We start from the raw sequence: 12,077 nt of genomic DNA on the forward strand, positions 1-12,077 counted from the left end.
AATTTTTACATGGACAGCTAGAAAACTTACCAGAAGGAGTGAATTCAGCTAATAACACCATAATGACCTTTGGAAAAAATGGATTGACTTTGTATTTCATGATGGAAGTTGATGCTTTTTGAATAGGAGTGTATGAAGCAGACATTTTTTGGAGCCAAACCCTATTGATCATCAGTGGTATTGCACTTTAAGGTAGTTGCGCTTCACTTTTAAGACCTGGAGGCTACTTCCATTTTTATCTACAGTTTATGTGATTAACTAAAAAAAAATGGCCCATCAAATTTGTATTATTTAGTCATTGCCATAATTTGAATGGATGAAAACAGACTGACCATATCTTTAAAAAGTAATTACACCCCTACATTTATCACAGCTTTAATTTGATTAGATTTGAATGAGGAGCTCCAGATTAGTTGGTCATGATTAGAAGCTCCGCAGGGAGTAACAGGTGGAATCTGTCTTATTTAAACCTCTGACTTATTTAAACGGACTGACCACAAATTCAGCACAAGAGCTGACTGTTTAGTACAAAACTACTGTAAGTCTACAAGAACATTTTATCACAGGTTCTGCAGGTTAACTCTTGCAGAAAGAGATACAAATTTGACCGACGTGCCAAGAAAAAGCGTGTGCTGTCCAAAAAGAACATTAAGGCAAAAACTACAGCACACGAGCAAATCCACCCAGGAATGACTCGAAAAGGGTTTCTGGCAAGATTTGAATCCCACTGAAATGTTTTGGGGAAAACAGGCAGTACATGCAAGAAACCCCTCAAACATCTTCCGACTGAAGCAATTTCACATGAAAAGGCCGTCAAAGATGTCAACAAGCTGATGTGGGAGACTTCTGGACAGTTGTGCAAAATGCGTACGAGCAATTATTTCTGCTAATTTAGTTTCTGATGCCAAGTGCGTGCATATTTTTTTCCACAGAATAATATTACATCTGTTCATATTTTTGTTAAATAAATGATTGGAAAAATGCATTAGCCATATACATCACCTTTATTTGTAGGCACCTCATCATAGAGGTATCAAAGTTTAGGGATGTACTTATTTTTTTCACATGACTGTTAACATGTGTAGTTGCTTTTTTCAATGTGGACCTTTTGCATGTTTGTCTCAGAGGCAGCAGCCATTAATCAAATTAACTGAGCAACTAAAGAAGCCTCTAAATACCGGTGAGAGTTTCAACTGACGTGGAATAGTTCCATATAGAAATCATCGTAACTATGTCATGTATTATAAGATGGGAGGAAAAGATGCGAATGAGAATTGATAATGAAATGAAAGCTTTTGGTGAACAACACAATGGAGTTCCCGCTACTTTGGTTGTTTAGCAGTTCGTTATTTTGTCCACATGTATGAAAAATTCCATTAAAGCACCTGCCTGAACTGTGGCTTCAGTAGTACAAGTGTAACTTTTACTGCGGTCTTTTGAAGTTTCCAATTCCAATCCAAATAAGTGGAACAAGAGTAAACATGTCGGTTCAGTGTTTTGGAAACAGATATAATACTTCTTTTACCCACCAAGAACCAGCAGAATAATGCAGATTGATCCTGTTGGTAAATCTTTAAACTGGCTTTCAGTTACTTGTTGAATGAACTTTAATGTGCTGCTAGTTTATGGCTTGCTTAATTGCGTAGTGCCAGAATATATTTGTGATGTGCTTGAGGAACACAAACCCCTTAAGATGTTTCAGAAACATTTAGTCAGTGGTGCCAAAACAAACACAATAAATCTAATAGTTCAACATAAATTGTATGTGTAGAAACAGAATGAGTTTGACTTGTAATAAACCTTCATGGATTGAAATTATATTTATAATCCATATACTTGCATTGTGGATGTGCTCGGGATGTAAATGAATACGAGTACATTATTCAAATATACACAGAAAACACAGCATCTAAATTGTTGTACACACACACAGGGACGTGTCATATGCAAATGTTTTGCAGTGGTATCAGGATCTCTGACTCTCTCTTATACAGACTAAACTAAAGTACACCTTTATCATTTGATTAACTCGGGCACATGGTTCAAATATATGATTTTAATAATATTAAATAATAATATTAATATTATATAAATGTTATTTTGTATAATTTGCTAACAGTTTAACAGATACCTATACATGATGTATGAGCAGTACAGTCTATGTGGCGTTGGAAAACAAGTGAGCACAGAAGAAAAACATCCAATTATAGGAACAGTATAAGCCTCACTCATGTCCAGCATAAATGTGAAGAGATATTTTTGTCAAATAAACAGAGTAGCTGTGCTTCTTCATTTTTCTGTTTAAGCTGTTCTCTTTCTTCCTTTTTCCTCTCCAAGATCATGTTTTTAGGTTTGCTTATCTGTACTGTGCATATTGTCTGCTACTTCCTTTCGCTTTTATCTTTCACCTGAATTTATGTTATTTTATATTCGGGTACAAATAAATAAAAAAAACACTCTGTTTTTCTGTGTATCTTTTTCTTGGCCACGTCTTTCTCTGCAACCAGCCACAGACTCCCACAGGTACTTGACAAAGTTCCTGTGTCTCCTCAGTGTCCTGTTAGTCAAAGAAGCCATTATGTCCCAGCACCCTACTCATGTCAGCGCTGCCTCTGGAGAGGTCAGAGCCAATCGCTCCCTGTTTTTTAAAAATGCAATAGAGATTCCATTATTTCGCACATGTAAAACTAAGACCTAATGATCTATTATTAATGTTAAAATGTTCTGATTTATTCATGAAATTCTTATTTTGCCCCTTCTTGGCCGTAGAGGAGGCTGCAGCAGAAATGGCACAGAAATCAAAATAGAGCCCTCTCTGTTTTGCGCCGTCCCTGATTGTGTGTCTTTGTCTCTGGCAGGCTGCTGTGTGTGACTCTGGTGTTCAGCACCAAAGGACAGAGGTATCTGCGGATCGGGCTGGCTGTGCCTCTGTATGGTCCTGTGGCCTGGCTGAGGAGGATGGTGGCTGACGAAGGGAAGATTTCCCCAGACCAGGTAACGCAAAGCAGGGACTGAGCATTTTAAGCACAAATACTGTTTGATATTCACTCTGAACTATTAAACTATTAGAATATTATTTAACTATTAACCCCCATCCCACTCTGCACACACACACACACACACACACACACACACACACACACACACACACACACACACACACACACACACACACACACACACACACACACACACACACACACACACACACACACACACACACACACAAAGAGACTCACAAATGCCATCTCACTTCTAAAACCCTTGCCTTGGACAAATCTGATAAGAAGCATGTCTTTAGCTTCATTTTTGAGATGATGGCTGTTGTGTGTGCTGCTTGTCCAACATCAAACTCACTTCGTTTGGCTATTAATTATTGATAAATGGATGCACTCTTTGTGCCGTTGCGTTCAAATGGGGTCGTAATTACCATATACAAGAGAAGAGTCCCTACTTAGTATTGTTGTAGTATTCACAACGTCGAATATTATCTCTACGCCCCAAATTCACGGGTTGTGACGTGTTTGCTGACAAAATGAAGAGATGATGGAGGTTCAATTTCTGTTTTCAATAGATTTGGGGAAAATGTTGATATTTCCAGTCGTCTGATCGTTTCCCTCTGCCATCACGTCTCTGCATCTCCTGCATTACATTCCACTTAATTTAATTAAATTTGTTTTATTTAAGCACCAAATCCCAACACAGGTTATTTCAGGGCACTTAACCTAGTAAAGACCTTACAACAGAACTTCACAACATTATACAGAGGAATTCAGGAAAATTCAACATTGCCTGCTAGTTTGCAAAATTGTTACTTGAATTGTGGCTCAGAGATGGTGCCCATGTTGCCGTTGCTTAGCAGCGGTGTTCTCACCACTTAACCATTTGAACGGTAAGCATTCGATGAGCACAACTTAATTGCGGCTGGCAGACAACTTTTAGGCACATTACCGTCACCTTCTGACAGATATAACGCATTATATCCAGGCGCAGGTCAAAACAGGGAAAAAAAGGAGGAAACTGTTGCATATACTAATCGATCTTTATTATATTTTAATGACTATTTGAATATTCAAAAATCATGACCCATCCCTAACATTTAGCAAGAACAAATACTCAGAGATCTTAAACCATAAACTACTACAATACAGAAATACAGCTCCCCTTGGCTGGCACATGAGCGTAATTACAGTGGTCTTATTCTGCCCTTGAATTTCCTCATACATTAAGCAGGATGTGAGATTAGTGGGAATAATAGTGCAGAGGTTTCTGCTCCATCAGGTGGAGTCAAAGTTCACTCTTATCACATTAAAGGATTTACACTGGCACTGCATGAAGAAACTAACTGGTGTTTGTGTGTATATCTGTTGATCTCCAGGTGATCCTGACAGAGGTTTACTCCACAGGGTTCCAGCGCTCCTTCTTTGATGAAGATGATCTAACGAGCATAGCTGAGAATGACGTCATCTACGCCTTTCAGGCTCCGCCACTCTACATCAGAGGAGGCTCGACACGTATCTCAGGTAGTCACTGTTTTTTCTGGATTTATACATAAAATGGGCTATTTTTAGTCCCAACAAAAGACACTGTTTGTGAAACCACATAAATACATTTCCCTGCTTTAATGTGGATGTACACAGAGATCTGTAAGCAAACAAACTCCTTTTATTAATTTACTTTGCTTAATGAAACCGTCTGGGAATGCACTTTCCTACAGGGGGTCTTTGGGGAGCACATTAAGAGCGATATAACTTCACAAAGAGCTCAGTGAATTACATCCCCCCTGTGCAGATATCCCTTGTGCTATCAGATTTATGTCTTCATTTCATCTGTTTCTCAGCCAGGGAGGTAAAATGTGAGCTCAGTGCAAAGCGTCCCCTCGTTTCTTTGCTTCGTGTTGTAAACAAATAGGTTCTGCTCTGTTGTCCTCTCTCACAGGGCTGGAAGTCCCAGCAGTGTGTCAACACTGATGGACCCTGTGAAAAATTAGACTTTTAGTGCTTTAATTTATGTTGGAAAACAGCAGCACAGAGCCATAATGCCTAAAAGGACACGAACACACACAAACACGCATACATGTGACAGTTTGCCTGGTCTGCATGCTGGCACAGACTAGAAACCCATCAGGTTATCGCTGCTAGGGCTGATGTTGAGACTCTGTATCACCACTTAACACTTTTCTATGCACAGCAGATTGTCCTGTCATTCCCAGTGACATGTTTGCCCTGTGAGAATAGATGGAAGATATTATCATCTTATAAGGAAAATGCCGGACGTGCGCTCGTGTGCTGCCCAACTTCCACAACGTCCCCACTGGCTGTGAAGTCAAAGCACTACGTCAGCAGACAGCAGCTTTGCAGTCTGCGGCTACACAGGATGCATTCAGGCACCTGCGTTTTGGTGGCACGCAGTAGTTATGCCCATTAAACAGAAGGAGATAGACTTAAAAGCGCCCCGGGCTGCAAATCATGTGAGGAAAAAGGCAGCCTCAGTAGGAAGTTGTAGTGATTAAAATAGAAGTGTATCTATTCTCTTGGACACCTCTGACAAGACAAGCTGTTAGAGTCTCAGAAAACATCATTACAAGGCTTATTTTCATAAAATGTTGTCACTCAGTGACAGTTGCAGCTGTTACAGATGAAACGCACATCAGGTCATTTTCACTTGATGAAGTAAAATGTGTGCAAAGCTCTTCTTTGAAAACATTGCACCACATTATGTGATTTAATACCTCCACATTTATTATTTTTTCTGAAGGAATGAAATCGAGCAAACTTGGTGTAATGGGACACTAGAAGAGCAACATTAGCTTGCTCTTTAATGGAAAATAAAAATTTGCCTACAAATTGATAAATATCCCCCAGCCTTTTGTTTTTTAAATCATTTATGTGCATAAATACTCTATTAAATTGCTTAAATTATGTTTATTTCACCCAGAAAGGGAAAGTACAAATGCTACAGACATATTTGTGTATTTTCTGCCTCACTGCTTTTGTAATAAAAATGAAATAAAACAATAAAATCTAAAATATTGCCTTAAAATATAGTGACAAATATAGTATTTGGTATAGGATGCAAGTTTACTGCACTTTTCCTCTCCAGGCAAAGCAGTGAGCTGTAATGCTTTTAGTCTGGCACCATAAAAAACATGATCTGTATGCCCCCTCTGCAATTACTCAATCGAAAAGGTCTGTTCTTTGAGAGACCCTTAATCAATTATCCATAAATGTATAAATGAAAGTAAAAAATCTGAGTCTTGCGGTTGAGTTGTAGGACAGAATAACTAACTCTGAACTCTATTAAAGACTAAATCAAGACATGTCCATGTGCAGTGTTAACGTTATGGAAAGGTTATCAGTACGTGTCATGTCCTTAGGCATTACATTGAGCTGCATGTTAACTGTATACAGAGCAGGCCCGTCTTTGGTTTAATTAAAGCAGAAGAAAATATACATTATTAGGCTCCATTACACTCTTATGTGCTCAGTTTCCTTTTTACTTCCAACACGCTTTCCTGATTAATGGAATTTCTCTGATTTATTCAGTGAATTTCAAGGTAACCGTTACTCACAGTCATAAGTTAGATTTAAAGCCTCCACGTTTGAGAGGCTGTTGGAGACTGCATGAGGTGTTGAGAATGAAAAACAGTTATATACCCTTGGATTAAGCCAAAGGCAAACCAATGATGGTGTGACCTCTTCTCATAACTCTCAACCTCCCTGATGCAGTCTTAAAAATGAATCCCTTGCATCATCTGCCGTGCAGTGGTTATCACTGTCGCCTTACAGCGAGAGGGTTCTGGGTTTGATCCTGGCCTGGAGCCTTTCTGTGTGGAGTTTACATATTCTCCCTGTGCCTGTGTGGGTTCTCTCCGAATACTCCGGCTTCCTCCCACCATCCACAGACATGCACGTCAGGTTAATTGGTGATTCTACAAATGGCCCTTCGGTGTGAATGAGAGCATGAATGGTCTTTGTTTCTGTTTGTCTCTATGTGTTGGCCCTGTGATACACTGGCAACCTGTCCAGTGTGTACCCTGCCTTCGCCCAAAGTGAGCTGGGATAGGCTCCAGCACCCCCCCCCCCCCCCGTGACCCTGTTCAGGATAAGGCGGCTATAGATGATGAATGGATGGACATCATCCTCCCACCTGTCCTCTACATACTCAAGTCATCATTTCATTATGTTTCTCAGCACTTCCATCAGATCATGTTGGATTGTAGGAATATTGGCCAGCCACTATTACTATAATCTTTTTTTTAAGCATAATTCATTTAATACAGTAGTTTTTGTGCAACACTATATTCATGAACTTCCTTGTTGAGATAAACAGGGAGAAAACTCATGTCTTTACAGTAAATCAATTACGAGCTATAGATGGAACGCTTCACATCCAAATGTAACCGGTGAACTTCTGCGTTGTGTTGGTTGTTTAGATGATGCCGTCACACACCGTAAACTCTTGGAAGTGATCTCCATTTATTCTGGTAACAGCATGAAAATAGAATAAAACTACTGTGTGGTTAGCTGCCCGCTCCAGACCCTATGCAAAAATAAACAAGCGTAGCGAGACAAAGAAGTTAGCTTAATGTACCGGAAATTTTAAGCAAAGCAACAGTCGTCTTTTAAGAGTCACTTTTTAAGCATCAGTGCTCTAAAATCCGTACACCACCAGGTAGGGACCACAGACTGTGCATAAAAGTGGATGCAGCTTTTGGGTCTAAAAAATGAGGCCTATGCATAAGTGTCTTAAACTGCAATACCACAGAGGGCCATAAGAGGTTAGCTCCAAAGTGCCTCCATGGACTCCCATTTAACTTCTCTCATGAAATCAAGTACAGTATATAGTCAAGTAATACATTTTTTCCTCAAGTTATAATGGTGTCAATAGTCATAAAAAGCCAGTTTTGTGGGGGCGTGTCTGTTTGATTGACAGGCTCGTGGGGCAGTCTGGTTTCCACTAACAGTAGGCGGGGCATAGTAGCGTCGGGTTTCCAATCAGATCAAGTCAGATCCACCGCTTGCCCCTTGCCATCTCGTCCATATATGGTCACTTCTGGCTCCGAAACACTCCCAACTAGCAAGATGGTGACGGATGAAATCCGAACTCGAGCCCTCAAAACAGCCGTTCACAAACCAATGACGTCACTGTTGGTTGCTGCTTGGTAGGAACAGATGCAAATAAGATCATTTTAACACAAATACACCAAAAAAGCTAAACAAATACAATATGATGCATTTTGATGAAAAAAATATTTATAATGACATCCACCCATCCCACAGGAGAATCAGGTCCCAAAGAATTTATATTGGGTAGGCGACCACAGAAGAAGAACTTCGGGTGGAGCTTTGAACCTAAACTTAGCGCTTAGTGTTTTAGATGTAGGAGACCAATTTGGTCTAATTACATATAAGATGACCCGGTTACTCAAACTTGTCTTCATTTGTATGTGCTTACAGTCTAAAAATCAGGTGGTTCATTACATTGTTTACAAAGAAAAATAATGTTGTAAACAATCTCATTTAATGTTTACAAGTTTGAGCAGAGAGAGAGAAGTATTTTCTGTTTAGGATTTGATGCTGTTCTGACTGAAGTTAATAAGCACTATATAATTTTCGGGAATATCGGTGCCAAGGGCGAGACTTGATTATGAGACCACCTGCCAAAGAATATTTGGAAGCAGATACTTGGCTTTCACTGTTAAATATCCATTTTACATGCTCTTATCTGTGTTACAAACACTTTCTATTCTTTTAATACCCAGCTTTCAGTGGAATGAGATCATCCTTCATACTGTAGTTTGGGTTTTGTTAATCATTTTATGGACCGTTTATGATAAACAACAGAGACTGCCATGAGGGCAGGTGACTTCAACTTTTTATTCTGTATCATTAGAGGATCTGTTGCTGCTACATCTGTCCACATCTGTCAAAAAACAGGTCTAACTGCAGAAAACCTGACTGATGTTTGCAATCATTTTTTTCTTAATGTATGCAAAGATGCTCAGTTACACTAAAGTCAATCTAAGAAACATACACACTTAAGTTCAGTGGTGGCTGTAAGACTTCTGCACAACATTTGCAAAAAGACTTCTGGAAACCCAACAATGCAGCGCCTGCATTTAGATGCCTCACTTACAGCTTACATCTTAGCTAAAGAGGATATGACTCTTCAATAAAAACTTTCATTTTTCCCTGAAGATTAAATGTAATGATTTTGTGTTTATCTCAAGTTTTCATCATAACCCACTTTGGTTGATGTCAAAAATTCCCATCAGCCTCAGCTGCACTTCTGTATTTAGTGTTGATCAGAAAATGTCAGCTTGCCAGCATGTGAACTTGTCAATAGGCCCGTCACCGTTATTATATAATCATTGCAATTTTTCATGAATAATCATTATAATAATTTTCATGCATGTGTTGAACAACAGCAGGATGAAACAAACAGAGATGTCATATTTCCATCACTATTGCACTCCCTTCCTCTGCTGTGATTTAATCTATAGACATAAACATCATGGATTTAGTTGCAAAGCCAATAAATGACTTCTTCTTCATAAGGTGTATGTGTATTAAATTAAAAACTATACTACAGGATATTAATGGCTTAAAATGGACAGAAAAAGACAATTCAATTATTAATCACAACTATTTATATAGTAATTAATCAACTAAAATTGATCGTGACAGCACTACTTAATCATCATACTCGTTTAACAACAAAATGTTGGCGTTACACACAGGAGATTTTTAATTAGGTCTGATTGTTCGTGCAGTGTTGTCACTCTCATGAATTAAGTGTAATGGGATGCAGAGGATAAGTAGAGCTGAAGTAGAACATATTAAAACATTGCAGTGACTGAGTTCAGTCTGTCAGAGCATCGAGCCTGGCTGTGGACATCCTGTCTTGTGCAGCAAGCAATTTAGATCAAACCCGATATTTGTCCGTACCACAGTGTTATTTGTAGAATTTGTTATCTGCGTCAGCCTTACACGTGTTGCCAAATTATGGATAAGGCAGTAGTTATGAATAACGGAAAATCAGCCGAACCACAGGGGCTGCGCTGCTTTGTTCATTTAACAGAAACAATTAAATGTGAAAACAAAGCAATTCAGAAGACACACGATTACACACGATTGACGTTTGTTTACTCAGACACACAGTGAAACCAGTAACTCACCAAACTTTATAGTCAGGTCCGACCAAATATTACACAGTTAATCTCTCTTATCTTTCCTTTCCTTTTCATGAATCATCTTTTCAGCCCATAAATTTAGCTTTTTATTGACAAATTCTACGATATGTAATCTTTAAAAATAAGGCTGCTCAATAAAATCGAAATAATCTGTACATGTACATCTGACAATCCAACTGTCATTTTTGTTCGAAGACCTTCAATACGACGGTGCCGACAGCTAAAGGAAGTTGCAGCTTTTGCTGTGGGCCGAGCCGATCCCTTTAGGTGGAGAGGTGTTTAATTACATAGTCTGGCACTGTGAAGTGTGGCTCAGAGTGTGTGTGTGTGTGTGTGTGTGTGTGTGTGTGTGTGTGTGTGTGTGTGTGTGTGTGTGTGTGTGTGTGTGTGTGTGTGTGTGTGTGTGTGTGTGTGTGTGTGTGTGTGTGTGTGTGTGTGTGTGTGTGTGTGTGTGTGTGTGTGTGAAGCCTGACTGTGCAGAGGGGTTATGAGGCTTCCTGCTGTTTCTTCGAATTACTTTGAGGCTGTTGAGGATGAGGATCAACAGGCATGCTGGCTAAACAAAGTTAACTTTTGCTGTGGGATTTCTCAAGATTGCACTGTACGGGCCTTTTTCAGTCATAGTCTCTTTGTGTTGACACATCTACACAAGTGCCAACACCCATTACTCATTCACAAAACAAGGTTTAAAAAAGAAAAGAAAAGAAAAACGAGGAGAGCAGTGATAGGAACCTTGAAAAATGACTAGAAACAGTTGAGTTTCTGACAGCTACCCATGAAATAACTTTGATTTAATGAGAATTGAGAGGTAGGTCTCCTCCCGAGCCTCCCCGAGTAAATCTTAGCGGGACAGGCCGGGAGGTGACCTCTGCATTTCACTGCTGTTTCGCAAACATGTTTCATGGTGTATTCAAAAGGAAAAAAAATGTCCCCCATAAATGATTCCCACAACTGTTGCTGCTCGTTTAAATTAAAGCACAACTTCTATTACTTGCTTGATTAGAGCGACATTAATAAATGAAGAGCTGCGCATACTTATCACTGCGCTCGTTCTCGGGGTCAAGACACTGTAATCAGTGGTTTAATGGTAAAGCTTTGCTGCTTTATACATAGTCTCTGATTAGTCTTGTCCTTCTTACAGCTCAACACAGCTCAATGCCTTCACACTCCAATTATTTCTCTTAGAGGAGGCATGTGCCAGAAAGAGGCTTGCTACTCTATGAGGATCTCAGTAACAGGATGCTCAGCAGTGGTGTTTGCTTTGTCAGTGATGAATCATGCGTCAGGTGTAAATACATGTTTAATGAAACGTTGTGCTTTGGGGAAGGCACAGCCACCGTGGTCAATCGATATCTCCTCATGTGTGTCGGCGAGTCTAATTTACTATGTCATTTATCGCCGTGAACTTCTGAAGGGCCGACCTGCACGCCGAGCCCGCTGAACCGCTGCTCCACCGACGTCACATCTCGCAGGGATCTCATAATCTCAGCTTTTTCGCTCAGTCAGTCACACTCCTCTGCGTCGGTCGAGACACGGGGGGGAGCGAGAGGGAGAAGTGGCGCTGCTTGGCACCCCACCAGGACAGGATGTGGAGCAGAAGCTGCATCAGATAATACCTCCTGCTGAGAGTGCAGGCAGCCATTGGTCCATCTGTTCTCCCCTCTGAATCACTGCTACCCAAATAGAAAGCTGCTGTCTCGCCACTTTATATATCCCAATTTTCCTCCTCGCTCCTTCTTAGAGGTGTTAAGTTCAGTGATCACATTTTCAGCACATGAAATCAGTTCACATCTTCCTTCCATGGACGTGAGATATGGTGTGCTTCACGCCGTATCGTAAAGTTGTTGAAAGTAAGATGTGTCCAAAGAATAAATGATCAGCA

General features: G+C 39.9%; 1 protein-coding gene across 1 annotated transcript in view; it reads left to right on the forward strand.

The window, feature by feature from the left end:
* usp43b (ubiquitin specific peptidase 43b) overlaps positions 1–12,077 on the forward strand; it is a 74,059-nt gene that overhangs the window by 39,742 nt on the left and 22,240 nt on the right. Inside the window, exons 5-6 of the mRNA XM_069701245.1 lie at positions 2,859–2,994; positions 4,379–4,523. Of these exons, the coding sequence (XP_069557346.1) occupies positions 2,859–2,994; positions 4,379–4,523 (281 nt within the window). The remainder of the gene's footprint in view (positions 1–2,858; positions 2,995–4,378; positions 4,524–12,077) is intronic.

This window comes from Brachyistius frenatus, unplaced genomic scaffold, assembly GCF_029030835.1.
Source record: "Brachyistius frenatus isolate BFR_SWC_R1_liver_20210118 unplaced genomic scaffold, ASM2903083v1 Contig_36, whole genome shotgun sequence".
In the NCBI taxonomy this organism is placed as follows: domain Eukaryota; kingdom Metazoa; phylum Chordata; class Actinopteri; family Embiotocidae; genus Brachyistius; species Brachyistius frenatus.